Source organism: Lepisosteus platostomus, chromosome 23 (genome assembly GCF_059453375.1).
Source record: "Lepisosteus platostomus isolate fLepPlt1 chromosome 23, fLepPlt1.hap1, whole genome shotgun sequence".
In the NCBI taxonomy this organism is placed as follows: domain Eukaryota; kingdom Metazoa; phylum Chordata; class Actinopteri; order Semionotiformes; family Lepisosteidae; genus Lepisosteus; species Lepisosteus platostomus.
The window spans coordinates 13258309-13280419 of record NC_142633.1 but is presented as its reverse complement, the minus strand read 5'-3'; the positions used below and the strand labels follow the sequence as shown (position 1 = coordinate 13280419).

At 38.3% G+C, this 22111-nt stretch overlaps 1 protein-coding gene across 11 annotated transcripts in view; it reads left to right on the top strand.

Moving 5' to 3' along the window:
* The window catches only part of prdm16 (PR domain containing 16), a 225530-nt gene that overhangs the window by 93722 nt on the left and 109697 nt on the right, over positions 1-22111 (top strand). For all 11 annotated transcript variants that reach the window (XM_088617306.1, XM_088617307.1, XM_088617314.1 and 8 more), the window contains exon 3: positions 13295-13345. In XM_088617306.1, the coding sequence (XP_088473432.1) occupies positions 13295-13345 (51 nt within the window). The remainder of the gene's footprint in view (positions 1-13294; positions 13346-22111) is intronic.

Sequence of the window (22111 nt, the reverse complement as noted above, 5' to 3'; positions counted from 1 at the left end):
GCTAATTTGCTGCAGTTGGACAGGCCTGACGTCTCAATCTGCAAAGTGTCAGTGCCATGAAAGGAAGTGTTTCACACTGCCCTGGAGAGCGAGCTGGGCCTCTGAAGAGGGTCAGGGCAGTGGGCCCAGCACCAGATTGACTGTCCTGGATGCTAAATTACTCACACAAGATGTACATTGTCTCCAGTGCCAGCTCCAGAGCATGATCTCTCTTTGGGGGGTGGAGAGCTGCAGAGATTATAGAAACTTGTTAGCCTTGGCTTGCTGTCTGTATACAGTATGTTGCGCTTGGAGAGAAGGACGGATTTTTTTTTTTAAAAAGAGGTGCATGGAATGCATTGTATGTAGAACATAAGACTAAAAGTAAGCTTCATCCTACCACCAGTGACCTGAGTACAGTTTTGCTCAGTGTTTGGATTGGGCTTTTAGAGATGCTTTGTAGATTTCTGTAAGCATCAGTGAAGCCAACGTATGCATTGCACATTGTATCTTTTAGGAACCTTATGTATGAATAAACAAGCATATTGGAAGGTGTTGAGTATCATCATAATGATAATTACCTATTACCAGATCAATATAAATATGAGTCAGGCTTTTGGTGACTATTAATACTGGTCAGCAGTTCTCCACCATCTATATTCTACCACCAGAGAAGCAGTCACTTGGTTCACCTTACTAGGAGGGAGACATCTCACCCCTTTGGCTTAGGGGGTTGATGCCAAAGACATTCTAAATGTATTTACTTAATATGGGGTTTGTCTGAAACTATGTAGATATTTCAATTGTATAGATTTTTATCCACAGACGATATCCATTATGTTGGATACATAGTACATAGTTTCACATAATATTGTCCGTGTGCGTCATTGTGATGTTTTCACATGAAAGCATTTGGCATATGCCTTTTCAGCTTCAAATGGACACCTTCTGGGATCTGTTTCTTCTGATAGCTTCCCCAGCTCCTGCTTGTTCTGACAAAACATGGTCTTCAGGTTGAACCAACCCAGACAACGTTTTGCAAAAATAGTGCTCCCATCCATTTTCTAGCTATTATGCTCCAGCCTGTTTAAAAAATAAATGCTTGCTTTGGCATTAAACAGAGGCAGATTCCAAAGCTCACCCACAACAGACAACCCCTTTAACATCTCCAGTAGGGCTGTTATCTTGTCTAGGGCTCTTGTGATAACGTGGTTAACAATTCCAATGTGTTGCTGGCCTTGAGACCTGTCACTGCTGTGACAAGTGCAATGGGTCAAGGATTTTGACATCCTTTCGTTAACATTTCATCAGCTAGATCTCCCACAAAAGCAAGTGCAGATTCCCTCCCTATTCCTACGGAGAATTGCTCGAGAGAAATATCTACCTACATGGAAGGCTTTGTTTTCAGGGCCAGCGGAAAATGCCTTCCTTGTTTTTTTGGAGAAATGGTCGAAATTAAGACATGCCAGGACTGTGTGTCATAATTTATCCAGCACCTCTGGATAAATTATAGTTATGGCATGTATAAATAAAGCTATCCTGTGTTTCCACTCATGAAACACACCCACACATTCTCACTCACTGTGCCACTTGGCTTTCTGAGTTCTGACCACATCCTTCGCCTATAAGTCAATGACAGTGAAGAACTGACTTTGGAGATCAGGATATAATAATGCTTTTCATTCCTGTCTTTTTATTGTGTTTTTACTTTGCTCCACATATAATATTAATTACTTAATTGAGCCCATTTGCTAAACAATAACAGCTTTACACCTTTCTGGATATTACACAGATTATTAAATTATACAAGTCACATTCATGGAGATAATAAGAATGTGTTTTGTTATCTCTACAAAATATTATAACATTTTTTTCTGGTTTAAACTGATGTTTCTCCTTATAACCGATTGAAACTGAGTGTCAGAAAGCCAGCCTCTGACAGTTCAGTTGCTCATAAAATCATCCATTAACCCGAATGATCATGAGACAGTTATAAACCATAGTTCATGCAAAAAATTAGAATCTCTCCATGTGGCACAAATGTAGTTTTCACTGCTCAGAATATTACACAACCTTAGAAAAACGGTTGATAAATTGAAACAATATTAGCAACCATGTTATTACTACTGCTGAGATTTGTGTTAATCACATCAATACAGAGCATATGCTTATAAGTTTTGGATGTTTGTGATTATTGCATATCATGAGGCTACTATGTATTTTAATATCCGTTTGAAAGTTCTTCTTGATAAGACCTGATTTACAGGCTTCATCAAGCTTTCCGACTGAAATTTTATAAAGCGTTCTTGCTGACATGGCAGTAAAGTGTTATCTTGTTCTAATAAAGTCATTTGTGATGAGACGAAGTTCATGTCTGGAGCACACACACAGATGGCACCGGTGAAGAGGGGACAGCTCGCTGAATTCAGCTTACTGCACTGACCCCAGCCAGAACCAACCTTGTAAGTTAAAGTGGGGAAAGAGACATTGCTACTGTACATGTTTTGCTGTCATGAGATACAATGTGAGGTCTCATCTGATGAGCCAGTGTAGCAATATATTGCCTCTGCCTCATTCATTTACACACTTGAATGTGTTAAACCACGTAGTGTAGGTATACAAACAAAACAATCCCAAAAATTAGTAGTTACAGAGTGCTTTTGGAGACAAGAATCACAAACAGAATCACAAACAATGGATCAAACTTACTGTTGTGTATCTTAACATTTCTGCATGGAAATGTATTTGTATTGGGTTTTTTTTGTTTATTGTGCTCAAGCTATTTCACAGCAATGCTCAATTTGTGCATAACAAAGATTTGACCACACATTTTTGGAATACACTCAGGGCCTGTAGTCTGTGCTTTCAAATAACAGGTAGAGCAACAGACCAAATGTACTGTTTATATGTATTGTATATTTTGCTCATTTTGACCGTTTTGCCTGTCAGTTTAATTCTGTTTGGAGCTTTTGTATTTCTCTCTTTCAAAATTTCTTAATTAATCCCATTCTAATACATCCACTCATTCACTCTTTGCAGTACTTCCTATTGTTTGTGCCAGCTAGATAACTAAACCATTCTGTTATTCAAGGTCAGTGTCAAAGAACAAAAACTTCTTTGAATGCTGAAAAAACAATCTAAAGATTCTGTCGAATCTCAGATAGCGCAGTGAAGGTTCATCTTTAAGGTAATCTGCTGTTTTAAGTAAACAGACTGCAATGAATCACTAGTGTGCTATATATGGGGAATGGATAATCAATTTCATTAGCTGCATCAATCATCACAGTTTGACATTTATTATAGAGATGATGGGTTATCTCGTGGACTTCAGGACAGCCAGTGCAGTGATAAATAGCTGCTATCTCTGAGTTCAGGAATAAATAGTGTGCCGCTGTCTCAGTGGTAAGAAAAGAGAAATAGATCACACCAGTGTTCCAATATCCTATGGTTTATGGTGCCAATGAGGGCTCTTCAAGTAACATGAATACAAAACATGCAAAAATACAGCTTTACTTGGAGTTTGCTTTCTAATAGACACAAAATCAATAAGGTTGGGTGAGTCTGTTTTAACACTGCATTTACATTTCATGCCTTCCATTACATACCTTTCACTTCCAGATCTGTATTAGCAGTGTAAGTTTGAGCGTCATCCCAGTTAAGACCATTTGACTAGAACAGTCTTTATTCTTGGTTTGGACAGATGGCATTCTCATCAAAAAGTTGTAGTTGATTGGAACATTAGCAATATTTTAGTAGTACTTTTCTCTTTAAGTCTTTGAATTTCCTAATGAGTCTTACAGTTTATGAAAGAATATAAATTCTGGAAGATTTAAATTTTGAATTGGGCACATGTCAACAGTTGACCTGTATCACCCCAGGCAGAGTCCACAGTGAGTTGGAAAACTCACTCATCCCCAGATTGCTTTCTTTTTCAAAACATCTAATTCCCCAGAAATTAGTCACCAACATTTTGTGTCTGTAATGAGCTGAAGCTAAAGAAAACAAACCTACAGTATAAAGTTATTAAAGATGATCTCTTCTGCTTTTGGTACCTCTTGGTGTTAACATCCCAAGAAACATCCAGAAGTAAACCCATTGAGATCTTGGGGCAGGTTTTTAAACACACCTCTATACCTGCGTCAGGCCAACAGAAAATGGAGATGCATTGTTATTGCTGTGTTTCAGTACATTATCTCAAAGCATTAGCATTGGATATCAATGTTATGTTAATGGTAGAAAATTGAAATCATCTGATTGGATTCCTTTTAGAATTGGGAGGGTGCAAAACTCTTGAACTGTGGTTCATTTGCAGCACACAATTGATGTTTTTTTCATTTTTATCTGAAGAATCTCAGTTCAAATTCAGTGAATGCTGAAATTATTATTTTACAATTACAAACTTTAAGCACACTAGAAAAATTAAGGAGAGTAACATGTTTCTTTTTGTAACTTTCCTTCATGGCCATATTGTTGGAAATATAATGTACTTGTAAATCATTTTTTTACCTTTAGAAGGCAATCTGGGTGCTTCTGCTGACAGGTAAAATTAGTCAGAGTTCAAATTTTACCTTACATTTTTACATTTTTTGTGTCACAAAACCTACACTAAACCGAATTCTTGATCAGCACAGGAGCGGTTGAATCATTGGAGATCTGGAATAAAACCTGACACTTTGTGAATTAGCCACTTTCTAGCTGTAAGTACAATAATGTTCCAGAAGCAGTGGCTTTAAATATGAAGACAAAAAAATGGCTAAATGTGGCATTTGCTTCCCAATAGCTCCCTGGTTCTTGTCCTGTTCTCACTACAAGGGCTATTGCTCCCACTCTGTCACCGCACTGACAGCCACTGAGCCTGGCCTGTCATCTTTAAAGAGACAAGTCTGTGGCTCTGAGGATATCAAAATGACAAACACCACCCTCTGTCAGAGAGGACCAAGCAGGGCCACATTCCCAGACACAGAAGCTGCCCAGAGAGAGGCTCACTGCCATAGAGAGCTCCGAGAAAACTGCTTCACGCTGAAAATCTCATGAAAACACTGGTGAAACCTGACTTACTGTGCCCGTTTCCAAGAACACTTTATTTTTGTACTTGTCTACTGGAAACCATGAAAGCATTTGTCATGGCCACGCTTTTCTCAAACACAGGCTTTGTGGATAAAACAGTTCTCCACTCCAAAGTGAGTTTCCTCCAGGTCTGGATGCTGTGTTCTAATGTATTTCTCCACCGTAAAGTCCTGGCAGAGTCTGAATACACAGAGTATGGCTAAGTTAGAGTTTCTTAATCAGAAAATGGTCACAGGTGGGTTTCTGACTTAAGATGTACTGTATCAGTCACTCGACTGTTGTTTTCAGCACTTAAGAGGAGAGATGTAGTCACAACTTAAGAGGACTGTTTTACTGTTATTATATTAACATATAATATTTACATAGGCAATAATAAACTCATTTTAAAAGGTTCCATTTATTCCATTTTTATTTGACTTCTGAGGTGATTCTAGAATGTTTGGATGTGGCAACTGAACCTTCATCTAGGCCCCAGCGATGACGTGATTTCTTTTGAGGGCAGCAAATGAGCGACTCTCCTGAAAAGTGAATTTGAGAGTTTAAGCATCTGTAATAGGAAGTTATTTATAGTTTTACATCTTTTTATTTAGATTGTCATTAAATAAAACATGCTAGGCACTTCATGAGTGTTGCAGTCCACCATACTCTGACATTCTGAGTGACCTTGTAAACCTTAGGAACATGAAGTGAATGATGTTTTGTCAGTTGGGCAAACATACATTTTTCCACAGCCTATAGCATTTTTTTTCTTTGCATTTAAATATATGACCCATTAGTGGTGTTAATAAATTAAACTGTCAGTAAGCACAGGCCTTAATGAGAAGGAGCTTACACTTTTTAAGAAAAGCAGCATTTGTGCTGCAACAAAAGGGTGTTTTATAAAATTACGAGGTGTTTTCCTTGGCAGTGCCTGAGTGCGTGAGGCGATTAGTTCTTTCCTATTGATGAGACAACGTTGTAGATCCCTAGAAACCCTGAAGATATTCTGCCCAGGAGGACAAAAGGACCATTGACAAGGCGTTAGTGCAGTCTGTCTGCAGAAAGAAGCAATGTGAGATCTTAGACAAGCCCTGCAGGTCCTCTATCATATTGAGGTTTTGTCAGGATGTATGTTTTAAGATCAACTGCCCCCATCCTTTTCTGTAGCGTTCTGTAAAAATCGAGTGGTAATGCTCATTGGCAGGAAACTCACGGTTGACTTGTTTGTTTAGTTGGGAAAGAAATCTCAGAAACCGACTCTCATCAAGCCTCTCCAAAGAAGCGGAGTAGGGTCTGACCTGAATTTAAACTTGTGCAAAAAGGGACCATGCGTTTACACTTCGACAATACACATTGATGGCCTTAGACCAACTCACAATAGACTTTTGACTTTAAATGTTTTGCTGTAGCCGGTGACTCAAGCTTTCTATGTGTAAAGCCACAGTCTGGAGGTAAACTCACCCTGCTATTCTACGCGTGTTGTGGTTTCAAGTTTTTCGGAGGAAATGCCTCTAAACATGATGAGCACTGAGTAACCCTTGTGTCTGTACAATTATTATAATCCATGTTCAGCTTGCCATTTACTGGTCAATACAAAGGGGGCACTGAGCACATGAGAACAAAATAATAATCACAACAGTATATTTACATTGAAATATTCAAAACAGAGTCCAAATATTGAACTTAGTTGGATAAACGATATACACAAATTACACAATCAAAATAGTCATTGTACTACAGTATCTCTTGGGCTTCATTCCAGGACTCAAATGGCAAAAGATCTCATCTCCCAAGTATGTTTTTTTAAATATTTGCATACAGAAGAATTTCTGGTTTGAATTATGAACCCATATTAAATTTTTCAAATGGTAGCATGCCAACAAATATTTCCAAACACACAAAATGGACTTTGTGAGACTGGTCAAGACTTAAAAAATAAATGTAGATTTCATAATAACAGCACTTATGTGCAAAGATTTTGAAATGCGTGTAGTTGACAGAAAAACCTCAATGTTTTACATATTGAATTGCATTGTGAAGATGCCAGTGAGATTAAGGATATGTGACCAGAGGTATCAGAAGAGATTGTGATTTGCACATAAAGGTTAGAGCAGGAGTTCCTTCCCTTTAAAAGCAATGGCACCAGATTTTTCAAAGGACAGAAAACAGATTTTATTTATTCCACAGAATAGACTTAGTTCATCATTTAACAATGTGTACATTGGACTTTATGCTATAATTTCACACGTGCTAATAAAATATGAAGAAAGATTACTTTAGGGCCAGAGGGGGGTCTTTAATCTGCAGAAAGCATATCTGAATAATACGACTAATCTTCTAAATCTACCAGGTTGTATAATTTATCGCAGGGGACTGTCAGAGCAACTATTATGGGAAGATCTATCACTCCTCTTTTTTTCACTTATGATTATTACTGATCATCTCTGTAAATGACTTATCAATAAAGTGTGTCTGGAAGGGAATTTATCCATATTGTTCTGTCAATACGAAGTTCAGTGTCATGGCTTAAAAGGACAAGGCGGGGAGGGTGATGAATGGCAGAAACATAAATAAAATCTGCCCCTTTTTAATAAATGGGTACAACAGCTTTGAAGAGCAACATCAATTTATATTTTGAGCTAATGAAATTAAGTACTACTGTTGCTGTATTTGCTGAGTAAGCTTGAACTTTTAAGAAAGTTCCTGCCATTTACCTTACTAGGACCATGTGAAGGCAATACTTGGCTCAAAGCTGGAGATTTCATTTTCATTTCAACTTTGATTTTTGTAAAATGTTAGCATTTTAGGTATTTAGAGTTAGATATTTACTTATAAGTTTTATACGTCTACAGCATTCCATGGAAATATTGGTACTCCCACCACCAACTAAGTTTTTTGCTCATTAATTAAGTCTAATAACCATTGTTTGGTAAACTACTCTTATTTGACAGCTACCTGTCATTACTAAAATGAATGAGTGTGCTACAAACATATAAGATGTGTCACTGTTTATTAACCAATATTGTCTCAGGTTCGGGGTTTTTACCTGAAATGTGTAACAGGAAGCAGTGGAATAATTTTCAAGGAGATACGATGGCTCTGCATGCTGTCATTATGAGAGTGATGAGGCTGTGGTTTATACTTTTATGTAAGTATGGAGGTCTTTCATAGTCCTGGTAACTAATTGGGGTTGATTTTTAGAATTGCCTCCCATATCTGTTTTAGAAATCCTTCTCTATTGTACTCTGTCTTTCAGAGCTCTGAATTCCAGGATCACACCCTTCCCAGTTCCAATAGAGCAACTGTTAGCTTTGCTATGTGATAAGTAAGTAAAGACTCAAAAGGAGGCTACAGTCTCCTCTTTCACCTTTGTATTTGAAGAAAAGGAACTTGGGCATTCTTTAGCAACACATTTAGCTGCACAGTATGTTTTTCTCACATTCATTGACAACAGGCTTGAATTTGTTGATAAGAACAGAATAAGGAATCAAACAATGCTAAGCTGGGAGCGATTATGTTTAATAACCCTCCTATCAATAGTCTCGCAGTGTTTGGCAAGACAAATGTGACATTTGCTATCAGTACGTTCTTGATGTTTGCTTTGGCCGAAAGTTTCAAGTCCTTAGCTTATTAAAGTCATCATAAATATATTCTATCAGATTGTCGTTTAGCTTCCTGGTATTTGCTGTAGAAATGTTTATCAGCAGCTCATTGTGGAAATATGTTTTAAATAGTGATAGCTGTGTGCTTGTTTCTGCTGGTTCACTCCGATATCTTTCCAAATCCCAGAATAGCTCGTTTATGCTCTTTCGGAAAATGAATGGCTTTGACAAAGAGAAACAAAAAATGAAGGAAAACAAAAACAAAGGTGGTTTAGAAGTTAAACAGCAGGAAAAATGGACAAGGGTCTCGGCACTTGTGCCTCAAGAGACAAAATAATCTGACTTTTATGTCCTCCATCTTGGCTGACAGATTGGATGTGTTTATTTTTCCCACTCTCACATTATTAAGAACAGCAGGCTCATAGCGTATGTGTTAAAAGATCAATATGGCCTGTAACATTACCCATATGATTACCATGTTGGCGCTAAACAGCATAGATTTCTCAATAACTGCATAGCAAAACTTTCAAATTTGTGGGTTTCTAGTGTGGTTCTTACAGCCAATGGGATGTCATTCAGTCAGTTCAAAAGGCCTTGAGGTTTGTTTTCTGGTGTTTCTTTTTGGAAACTTGTGGCTTATTACATCCATAACCATCCATTGGCTATGTTGCTGGATTGCCTCATATTATCCAGACTTGAGGAGAATTGTTTTTGGCAACTTTCTCCCAAGTTTTCCTAAGGCAAACCCTGCAAATTCATTTGTTTTGCTTTGTACCCCCTCAGACCAGCTGTGATATGAGTTATTTTGTAGCTCTAAGTTGTCTATAATTGCATTTTAATTGTAATTAGACAACTCTAATTTGATTGCAGCATCATTTCGGGGTTATAGCTGAGATGCTTTTGAGGCTTTTTTTTCCCTTGAATGAGACCTACCACATGCATATGAGTGAAGAAGGAACAAAAAAGCAGTTTTGAAAAGGGACTGTAGTCTTCCTGCAAGCTGCAGTGGTATTCTGCTCTGTGTTGCAGCGCCTCTGTAACTGGCCTGGAAAAACAGTGCTGGTGCATTAACAGCATGACTTTAGTTGTTTTCTAGTTTGTGTCGGCGATTCAAGTGCGTCAGTAAGGATACCAGAGTAGTGCCTTTGAAAACCGTCTTATGGAGTCACTTGACAAAGCTGTGCTTTTATAAAAATAACAAGGAGTTTTACTGCTTAAAAACCACACACTCACACACTGTAGTTTTAATGAAGTTCAGACAGTTCAGTTGCATCATGTGCAGGTGTGTGAATGTTCGTCAGACCGGAGTTTTTATTTGCTTTTTTAAGTTGGGTGCAATAAGGGTGTTACTGTCTTCAGCAATATTTTCAAAACTGAAAACTGAAAAAGAATGACAGAATAATTGCAATGGTTTTATAGCATTTCTCATTTACATAAGAGGTATTGACAGCCTCACATAAGCAAGATTTATACATGTTAAAAAGGTTTTGCAACACATTTTATGGCTGTACAGAAGTCTCAATTTACCTTTGCAAACTGTTTTCAATGTATGTGTTCTTCTACTTAATGATTTCAAGAAACAAAACAAAAAAGAAGAAGTGCACTACCACTGAATAAGCAGCACAGAATTAAAGTTTTAAAAGCCAAAGCAAATTAGCTTTGACTCCTTTTTCCTATCTTTTGATATGACCAAAACCATTTTATCCGAAGGAGTCTGGAAAAAAAAGTGAAAAAAACGTTTATTTTAATTAAAACGTTAATTCTTATGTAGTATTAAGCACTGAGAAAGTAAAATCAGCAGTTCAAATATACATCATTCTTCTGTTCAAGTGCTTAATATAGTATTATGTTACCGCTTTCCAGTTCAGTACACATTTACGCCTACATTTGCCTGATTGCATGAAAGTAAAGTCATCCCCCTATCTGTGCATGGGTATGGTAGCATTTTCTTGTCCACATTAAGCTGCTCAAGTATAAACTGTTGCAGCTGCTGTATGTTTAGCTTTTATCTCCCACTGTCTTCCCAAGCCCAAAAGCCTGGGCCCCACACGATTGGAGTAATCTCATTTTGCTTGTCTCCCATGCATTGTGTGGTGTTACGGGTTATTGTACAAGAACAATTCCAGCAGTCCATCAGGAAAAGTGCGCCTCCATTCTCTTTGGTAGAGCACTTGCTTGTAAAACTTGCAAGTTTAGAACTTACTTAGTTTAGTCTAGAGAGTAAGGTGATTGCTTTATAATACCTTTTGATAAGGTGCTATGCAGGGCTAGCCTAACATAACGTCATTTTTAATCTTGTCATAACACACTCATAATGGCAGTGACAGGAGTGTTAGGTGAGATTAAATTAACTGCTTAACATAAAGGCTTTTTTAATTATTGTGCAGGTTCAGTGAGATTCTCTTCAGTTAGTCCTAGGCTATATCCAGCTAGTGTATCTGTAAGGAGGAACTTTGGTGTCTTGTATAACTGACAGATGTGTTTAAGTGGGATGAAGGTATAAGACGTGTTTATAAACACACTTAAGACAGACCTCTTACTTACTACATCTGTCATAGAAGGCCAGCAAAAAAAAAAATCAAGCTGCTATATCCAGATCATTCCTCGTGTTTGTTTAACATTGTATGAAGTAAAATACGCCTTTTGTCTGATGTCTTAGATTAAAAATTGTTCATCTTGGTATGATATGAATAATGCCCTAAATTAAGCATAAGGATTTCATGACATCTTTATGAGCATCCTGTGATAATTCGTCTAACTGGTATATGTTTGCTTGTAATTGTCGCCTTCCAGTCTACCTGAATTTCTTGACTTGGCAGTATATTTCATATATCCTTTGTAGGAACTGTGGTGCTGGCCAGATAACAGTCAATGCAAACTGGACTAGAGGAGGCTGAGCAGGAGTCATGGACTAGCTAGTTATAAAGCAAGCCATTCATAGCCATCTATCAATGCTAAATTGTGTTTTTGACGCTATAGATAGACTACACTTCACATTCATCCTGTACAACACTGAAAACTTACAATGTCATACTCAACTGCCTACCAGCACCCTTTCACTGTTGGATTTCAAATCTGCAGCGCCGCTCATGAGAAGCCCCATCAGGCCTCTGTACTCTCAGAAATGAAGAAAAGAAATCCTCAGCATTGTAAAGAAATAAAAACAGTACTTTAAAAACATGACACTGTGGGATAATAGTCAAAGCAGATGGAAATATTTTCTAATATCCGAAATATGTTCGTGTCACATGCGATACTTTGCTTTTCAAAAACTGAAAACTTATTTAACAGCATGGTTTTTCTGTTCACACATCTAGCTCATTCTGGTAACAGCAGGCAATGAAACACTTACTGATGCTACATAGAGAGCACTTTTGGAACATTTCAAAACCATGCCTGTTAAAGAACCTGGCAATTATGTCATTGACTTCCAGAAATCCAAATACGGCACCTTCCAAACTCAAACAATGCACACCAGTGAGAGGGTAAGTGATGAGCTGGGATATTCCATCATATGCTTTCCAAGATGTACCTCTTCTTTTCCCTGCTTTGTTTACCTGGTATCTTGGTTCCGTGATAAACAAAAACATTCGGAGAAGAATAATCTCTTCAGTACATGTTGAAGAAGAAATCGACCACACACAGAGGGAGCCCAGGTACATTGTAAAAGGAAGCTCTTTCACACAAAAAAGAGCAAAGTTTCAGAGACTCAGTGCATGTAGCTTTCTTCAAGTTTGTTTTGTTATGTATGGTGTGTATTGTCATACAATGTGATGAATGTGCAGTAAAAAGCAGCGTAAATATGGAGAAACAAATTCACATGACCAACGGAAAAAGGAGAGAGGGACTACATTTTATAGTACCAAAAGTGCACATTTTTGTATTTTCAAAATATGTTATAAAAATGCAAATGAAATACACAGTTTAGTTTTATGGTAATGAAGAATGTCCTAAGGTCTTAATGCATACAGGAGATTCTGACTTTTAAGAGGTCCTGACTGTGAGAAGTTCCATGACATTTGCATTTAAACAACATGGAGTGTGTTCAGGAGATGAAAGGAACTTCTGTCAAGTTCTGGGTAAACTTTGGAATATGGACTGATAATCCCAGATAAATTTCAAATACTGCTTGTTTTTTTCAATTATTGAGCCAGTGAAAGAGTTGCACTGAATTCAAGTAGTGTGGGGTACCATTATTACACCAGAAACAAGCTCTCCCTTCTTCATCAGAAAGTTCTTTTGAGGCAAAACAGACAGTGAACAAATTATTCACAGACTACAGGATAAATATTGATAAAGGCTTAATTACACGTCTTCAAGGGCTTAGAATCAAGAGTCTCGGGCTAATTTCCTGCCATACTGAACAGCAAATTGTCAGCAGCTCTTTGCAGAGCTTTTCACTTTTTGCAAAAAGAGAAACTTAAACCCAAATGCATCTATGGTACTATACGGGAACTTGAGGTCATTCTGAATTCGGAGATATTGCTTCCTTAGAGTCATAGATTAGTATCTGTTTATGACATGGTCACTGCAGATTTTCTTCAAGACACCAGATCTTCATCACGCTCCAATATTTAGACATTTGCCTGCTTTTTAAAGTCTTTACATTATAAAAATTCTATGTTTCACTGGGTTAATGTCTAACAATTTTTGTTTTGTTTTTTCAGCAAATGCTTAATGACCATGAAGTAACATCACAAGATGGCTGCATCAAAAAGGTAGGAATTTTGTATCTTGGTATATGTGTTATTCTTTCTCAAAATAGAACTACAGCGCTGATCACACGCTCTCTGAGTCCCCCCATTCCGAACAAGCAGATCTGAAATAACAAACACGTGGAGGTGAAGTCATACAGGACTCCTGTTAGGGCTATCCTCCCCTCACTGCACAGGCTGCAGAATTTCTGTCTGAGCTCCCACAAAACACCACTGGTATTTCTCGTGAAAAATGTTTATGTTCATGTTCATGTTTATGTGTGTACTTATTTGCACCACTGAGACTTCCAAATACCCCATGCTTTAGGTTACTATTAAGTACTGTTATAATAATGAAATGAGTATTTCATTTTGCATCACAGAGAGCACCTGTCTCTGTTAGCCCAGCAACTTTGGTATTTTTTCCATGGCCATGTATTTTTTCTTATATTAGAAATATATAAGTTAAGATGCACACACTTGAGCAAATGCTTTATTTTTTTCCCGAGTTTTATCGAACTGGGCTAATGCACGTTCCCAGTTATGGATGGTCCGATTAGATGCAGAATGTGGACAAAGAAAATATGCAATACATTTTCAACATACTATAACAGCCTCAGTAGAAAAAAATTTGAGGCAAAATAGAAAGCAGCACAAGTAGAAATGGCTTGTTGATTCAGTTCAGAGAACCAGATAACACGACTCTCGACAGAGCAGTTTCTAAACAAGAGATGTTCAGAATCCTGTTATCCTAACACTGTACGTCAGGAATCTCCAACTCCTCCTCTATTAAGCATATCCCATAGAAGCTCCAGTGGTACGTTTATGAGGTGATAAATTTATTGAGGGGTGGGCAGTTCAGTTTTATGGCCAGTGTTAAGAGGTCGAGGAAAAAAGGTAAAGAGTTCAAGATTAAACTTAATGGTCCATGAAAGAACAAAGGCAGGGACACCTGTTCTGAGGAGCAGTGGTGGGCACTTTTGGAAGTACTGGATTTGCCTTCTGAGGAAAACGCCAAAAATTATATATTTTCAAAAGTTTCTTTGGGACTTTTCTTGTGCATTAATTCCTTGTAATTTTCTCATTGTGCCTTGAGAGAGTTGTCTTTAGAAAGCACTGGAACAAAAGGTACTCCAGTATTAGAAACATCCTTCATGAGCTCCTTTTGTAGAACTGTCACAGGTCCGCATTGTGGCTGCCTCAGCGATTGTCTGGAGTCTTAGCAGTATTGAGAACAGTGACAATAATGGTGGTTTAGTGAGCAAAATGCATTGTAATGGCTTGTGTTTCAGATTGCAGATGTTTATAATGGTGTGTGAATGTGTCAACTGGTTATAGAAAATCTGCATCTCCTTTAAGAAACATATTCTACATACATGGAAATACACACATCGAAAATAGTTCGGAATAAACTGAGGCCTCTCTTGGGCTTTCAACTGGACATTTACTCCATGTGATGTTTAATTTTGATTCTGGTTGTGTGGGTGACTCACTGCTCCCTGCATTTGATTCTAACTCTACCTTTAAAGACAGCAAATAAATGAAAAGAAAGGCATTAGACTTTTTCATTGAAGTAGTGAAATATACATCTAGGCTTTCTGGCTTTCATTCTGTGGTACATTTATACTGTACAGTATGTCCTCCTTTGTCGCCTTCTTTAAATAGACAGCTCCTGCTGGGTCGGTTGTCTGAAAGGCCGTGCTGGTGCAGTAAGCTTATCTACTGTACACGGATTTTGTGTGTTCTCTTAGAGCAGCAGTTTACTATTAGCCTGAAGCTGCACTGCTGGCAGCTGTGCTTTTTTGGCCACCATTGATATAAAAGTAAACTCCCCTACCTAATGTTTTGGAGCTCCCTGGTAAAGAGAAAAGTTTCATGAAGATTCACAAAGCCGCGCTGGATGGAGTGAGGGAAGAGGGGATGCCTAATGTCTCTCCAGCTCGGCAGGGAAGGAGGGGGTGGAGGGGAGTTGATTTTGTCTAGGCACAGTGACAAGGGACCTGAGGGACTCCTCTCAGTGCATGGATCTCCATTTAGTCTCTGTTTACTCAGAGGGAATGGCTAGGGGCTACTGGAGAGAAAACATCTGTGTGAGATAATCTATAACGTTATCTATCTATCACTTTCCCCAACCCTCTCCCTCCCCTTTCTCCTGGTCTCAGGAGAGATGGCTGAGCGACTTATAATAAAAAGACATTGCTGAAGAGGCTTTAGGGAAAAATAAAGAGACGTGTTAAGGGCCAACTGAAAAATGGATAGAAGATATTATTATAGCTCAATAGCCTTCTTATCAAAATCCACTAGGATAGACGTTTGGTAAAAAAAAAAGAAAAGAAGTGTTCTATATTTATTCTTTGACTTTCAAGGGAGCTTGCTGTTATCCTTCAACAAAAACACTACTGCTGAGAGATAAAGATAACATCAACTATCACTGCTGCTCCAGATTGGATCAGCCCTTGTCACAGTGTACAGGAATAAGTGTCTGTTTTATCCCCAGTCTACTTATCTCATGGCTATTCAAGCCTGATTCAAGGACGGTAGCAATGCTTTATCCCCCACTTGAGGAGTTTGGGGTAATCCGCTGTAGGGTGTCTTGACGCAACATGCCACCAAGCCGTGACAACAGAAAAAAAACGTAGCTGTAGCTTTGGTCAACACGCTGTGTAAAAAAGGAATTACAGCAAATCGATCCTTGATGAATTGTTATAGAATAGATGAAGTGTTATAGAATTTTCCTTCTGTGGCATTAGGAAAAGGTCATCAGTGCTGGTTAGTGCCAGTGCTTCACAGCTCTTTGGCCCAGAGATTGATTCTGTTCTGCACCACATTCTGGGTGGAGTTTGCATGTTTTCCATGTGTCAACATGTATTTTCTCTAGGTGTTCTTGTTTCTTCCATTGTTATAGATGAACTGGTATCTGTAAATCACCCCTGTGTGCCTGCGTGTGTGCCCTGTGATAGACTGGCATCCCATCCAATGTTAAGCCCTGTCAGTCTTTCTGTGTTGGTGGGATTTTTCAAAAATGGATGTAAGAATAAATATTATGTCTAAGATTTGGCAATACTAACTGTGTCTTTGTGTGTTACATTTATGCTAGAAAATAAGGAGACTGATTTTTCTTTACATGTTTGTCTCGTCATTCAAGGAACTTCTTGCCGTCTTTGATGTATTTTATTTACTTAAAGACAACGTATTGTGTAAAGGGCAGTGAACAGCAGTCTGGACAAGCAGGCCTTTGCGTTGCTTATTGTAGTCCACATGATCAAATTATGAAGGTTTTGCTTGGGTCGGGAAGGTGGGGGTGGCTTGGGTTTAGCAGGCCACAGAAATATGTTAAGCCTAAAATTTATGAAGGTTATTATAAGACAGAAAGCATTACAGGTCACAAAAGCAATTCGATCCTCCGGGGCATGTTGTTTAAATGTGATGATTGATTGATAATTATGATAATTTGTTTGAAATGATTATCTGGATATTATAATCACTGCCACCCCTGCTGTGCTGTGGTGCTCTCATTTTCCGTAATGTGGGCCATCACAAATGCCCCCTGGTTACAGGGGATGTGAAAGGGGTCTCCTGGTCTCCTCCCAAGGGGCTTTCTACACTGATGAATGATGACCCAGAGGAGCTGAAAATCAGACTAGAATAAACAGTCAGGAAGACCGGGGAGGGCTGTTAACTATCTTTAGTGGTGCAATTATATGCTAGGCCACACAGCCCGGGGCTCAAGTGGGGCCTAAAAGAATGTGAGACCTTCTAGTAGCCCAGCTACCTCCTACCTAAGATGTGACTGAAGTCTCTCTGCAGAGAGAGCACAGTCCTGAGTTGTTCTTAATAGTATATCTGTCTCCTTTCACTTTTTTTCCCACAGAATGGGGACGTTTTTGAAGGCCTTAAAGCAAAGGCTTTCTTGAAATGACAAGTCTAGGAAAAATAACTCTTTAAGCGAGTTAAAATATTCAATGGAGAAAAAACCTGTCTTTGTAGAGGTACCTGTATATGTTTTTTCCCCATTTTTCTTCATGTACACAGTAGAATATTGTGTTTGGCTATGAAATAAGATCCCTTTCAGGTGTCGTCTGATGTTTTCAAGGGAGTTAAGCTGTGTTCAGTTTCATAACTGCTTCTCTGAAAAGAATGTAATGAAGACATGGTAAACATTAGTAACAAACTGACCATATCAATTGTAATTTTAGATAACAGAAATGAATCAGTAATAGTGTAGTCTGTGTTGTATCATGTGTTAACTAAAAGTTTAGAGTACCTGTATATCCTATTGAAATGGAAAAAGGATGTATCCAGGTTTCTCCAGTTAAAACAGAAAAACCATCTTAGAGCAGGAGTATTGAATATGACTGTATATACTTGAGCATCATCAGACATTACAGTGTTCATGTAAGAAGTGCCATTTAGTCTGTACTTTTTAGAAACATATGCATGTATATTTCTAAGCATTTTTGACTGGTGAGGGTAGATATTTAATGTTGGTGTACAATATCAGTAAAGATCTAAAAATAAACTCCTTGAATCAGCCTATTTGGAACGTCGTGTATAAACACGGTGACTGCTTTTTGGCCTGTCTTTGTGGCTAAACTGACTACATTTCATTAAATGTAATTTGAAAGACGAACAGACTTCTTCAATTATTTTGAGAAAAATGGCTTCCCACGCCAGGCTTCTATAGACAGTCTGAAAACATCCAACAATTTAGCTGTAGCTGTCAGGCTGTGAGGAGAGGAGGAGAAGAATAATATTAGCATTTTTTTAGATTAGTGTAAGTTGACTTCATGATGATATTATTTTTTTCAGCCCAGGATCACTTGCATTTTAATGGCATTGACTGATGTGTATTTGTGAGTGTGAATTCACATTGACTTGTATTGAACCTCCATTCATTCTCACAAACCAGTTGTAAAATTACAAAATAAATTGTAAGGGTTAGGCGACCCAGGATGTAAACTGGAACCTGGACAATATGTCTTTAACCTACATGCCTTTGAGCAGTGGGAAAACCCTGAGATAACCCATGTGACAATGAAGAAAACATGCAAACTCCTCACTCAAGAATTCCCTGGCTTTAATCCATCCCAAGACCTAGGAGTTGTAAAACGGCAGGGTTACTGTACCATCTATGTTTTCATGCCACTCTGTATTAAACTTTGTGCATCAAAATGACTGACAGTCTGACTTAAATCCTAGTATATTAAGAAAAGTACAATTGTCACTTCACTGTTCAGACTTCCCTTGGATAGTTAGAGTAGATCATGAGCAATATTTAGTTTTTTTACTTGCAAATAAAGTATTTTATTTTTTGCTTTTGAGGGTGAAAGATGGCTTTCTCTTCCTAACATGACCACATCAGCTTTTCTTATTCTCCCAAATGTGTTTTTATAACTCTAAGACAACCCCTCAGACTCCATTGCAATGCTTTCATTTTCTTGTTGCGTTAACCCTCATGGGAACGGCAGAAAAAACACAAGTGTGGGTATTAATCACCCTCTTTTGTTGTTTTGTAAATGTTCTTAGAATTGTTTTGTTTTTTTAATTCCGTGTTAGTGCGTCCAAACACAAAACATTTTCCATCTACCTTCCTCTGCTATATTTATCTCTCTGCTTGTGTAAAGTTGTGTATGGCTCAGTGGGAAACTCTTTTATAGACAGGATGGTATTATTATCCCCGGTTCCCCAGACCACAATGATGAGACTAAACTACACAGCAGTTTTACTGTAAAGGATAGAGTTTCTCAGCGGTGACAGCAGGATTTTCCTAAATAAGGAGGCATAAAGTCCAGTGATCTTCTCTCATGCCTCTGCTAGTTGGGTTGATGTGAGAAGGGAAGAGGCCTGTCTGTGCAGTGCAGTTGGTTTCTTGCAGCTGGAATGCAAGTGGGAGAGAGAAAGCTACAGAGGGGGCGAGAGGGAAAGGGAACTTGTGAAAGAAAACCGTGTAACTTTCATTTACCATGTCAGCCTGAAGTTGGTTTTTATAATCTCTCACTGAATGGGCATTTTTCCCCCCTTTCTGCATTCCAAACAAAGGACCAGACAGTTGCTGTGTTTGTCATGTGAGAGTGTCTTCTTTACGATATTTCTTTCTCCCCTTTGTCCCTCCCTTGCAGTAATAAAGGGAGTGGGAGTCCATTAATTCAGTGCCTGAATGAAGAGAGTGGCTGGTCAGTCATCTAGGCTAATAACATGTGGGTCCGCTTAGGTTGCCATGGAAACTAAGTATTTCGAAGAAGTTAGCGAGCAGAGTGAGGGAGTGGTGCTCCCAGTCTTCCACACATTTTCATAAAGCGTCGTCATTTTCTCAGCCACATCACATCATTAATAATGGCAAACCCGATTTTTTTTTTCTCATACCGGGTTCTATTGCATTTGTAACTTGACAGCACAAGAGGGAGCATTTCACTTGAGAGTGGTTTGTGTGCACGTTTACATAAAAACATGTGCAGTGTGACAGTTTTCTCTTAAAAGTATTCTTCCAGAATATAAGGAAAGTGTTTTTGGAATCAGAAAGTGAGTTTCGGTACTTTAATGGAGAATGCAGTTTGTTCTCGGTCCTTCTGAGGGCTACCAAGTAGGCAGCACACCATTCAAATGCACAACACAACGCGCTTAAAATATTCCCGAGGGAATTCAAAATGAAAACTAATCAGTTGTTCAGCAAGTAGCTTTTTCCCCTTCGGTTTCTGCTACTGTTGTGCGCTTTGTCCTCAGTTCTACTGTGAGTGGAAGTGCTACCATTTTCAGCTAGTCTGTAGATATTGTAGGTCTCTAATGCCGAAGTGCCTACAGTTTGAGAGAAAGGGAAAAAGGAATGCCAAAATGCCCAGGAGAGGTGCGCTGCCAGGCGGCTCTCGTCGGATCAGGGAGACGAGCTCCGTCTGGAGACTGTGCCCGGCCATGTGAAGGTCGTGTGAACAAAAACCTTTCAGCGGCGAGGAAGCCCTTGACTCCCCAACCTCCTTGACATCCCTCACAAACCTTGAAGATTTTCCGCAGACAAAACACTGTATTAAAGAAGAGGGGTACAGGAGGCCGCCCTTCTCAGAGAAGCGGGAACCTGTTCTTGTTTGCTCAGGAAAGGCTTGTCGAGACAACTGAGTTGTTAATCTGCTTTTCTTGCAATTTCTCTGAAAAACAACTGAAAAATTTAAAAGATCGGTCTTGACATTAGAGGGTCTTCACCGCCAGCTTAATTTTAATAGTTGACATTGTGGAATAAGACACCACTTCAACACTGCCACTAATTTGTGCTTGATGAATACTGTATATAGTACTTCTAGTACTATAAAGTAATATATAAAGCCATCAAATAAGCAAAGAATAACATTTGGTATGTTATTATGTTGTTTTATGTTTTTTCTAATGTGAATATTTTTCTATATATTTTGTATGTTTTGTATCCACCAAGGCAAAGATTTTAAATTTTTAAGTCTCATACTGTACAGTTTGTCACACTCTTTTGTTTCCAAAGACTTAGAGGTTCCTTAAGATGCTTCATGACTTGTGATGTGTTTGTGTGGGCTGTAGTATTTGCTCAGTGGAACAAGTTACCAAACAGAAACCAAACCAAAGAAATTGAACTTACCCTCTTTGTAACCTTTGCTCTGTTTTAGGTTGTCTTTTTGTGCAGATTCATGTCTTTTTTGTTGTATTGTTTTCTAAAAGTCATTAAGAAGAAAGCCAGACATTGGTGCCTCAGGATCCCCAAGGCCATCTTCTTAAGTCCATTGTAGTGTTTTCAGTGTCATGAATACGAGAAGACTCATGTTGAGTAGAAACCTCATGTTAGAAAGTATTGAGTGCTGTGACATAAAGTTCAAGGCTGAAAAAAACAACTGTAGCAGCGTAAACTCTAAATGATAAAATCTCCATTGAACCATACGGTGAATATCACCAACAAATTCTAGTGTACATATACTTCAAATATATCTGCAGTTCAAGTGTTGTGGCTTGTCCCAGCAAGCAAATATGTACATGGGAGAAGCCAATGTCTATTTGTTACTCTGGCTTGTCCTGCAAAACAGTGTTCAAAGGAAGTCAGTCGGAGAATACCTAAATATTCCCAGTTAATTTCTCATCCTTTTGAATTGCTTGTCACAGCTATCAGCACCTATTCACAAACCAAATTCCTCATTTGTTTGTCAACCTTGTGATAGATTTGAGCAAGGCTGAGTCATGAGATGCCTGACCTGAGTTTGCACTGTTTGAGTAGCACCTTGGGGTGCGTGAATTATTAAAATAACAGATATGCAGAGAGTAGCGTCCTCTAGTTTAAAATGGAGACCTGGTATTTTTAGGACTGTCTAACATCTTTGTCAACCACTAAATAACTCCCAAAAAACAAACTGATAGTAGTTCTATGCAGAGTTTTCATAGATATAATATATTGTTTATGTTGTGTTTATTAATTAGACCATTGCTCAGCTATTGCTAAAGTCACACTTGTAGCCCTTTAACCACAATGTACTGCAGAACCTGAATGACAGGAAGATGGTAATATTTCTAAATTGGGGGATTGGTGTGGGAAAAAAGTTTTTGATAATAATTTTTCAACCTAATAAATGTTGAAAATAAATAAAAAAAACAACAACATCAAGTTGCATAAATCTCATATAAAAGCAAGACATGGTAAAAAGACAATTAAGAGGACAAATTTGTTTTTCCTTGTGCATACATATCATAAAGAAGAAAGAGGTTCCTTATGCTGTGTAATTAGCTGCATGCTGTTTAATTGTTTTTAGCAGCTCTTACACTCACAGACAATGCATGCCTATAATTGCA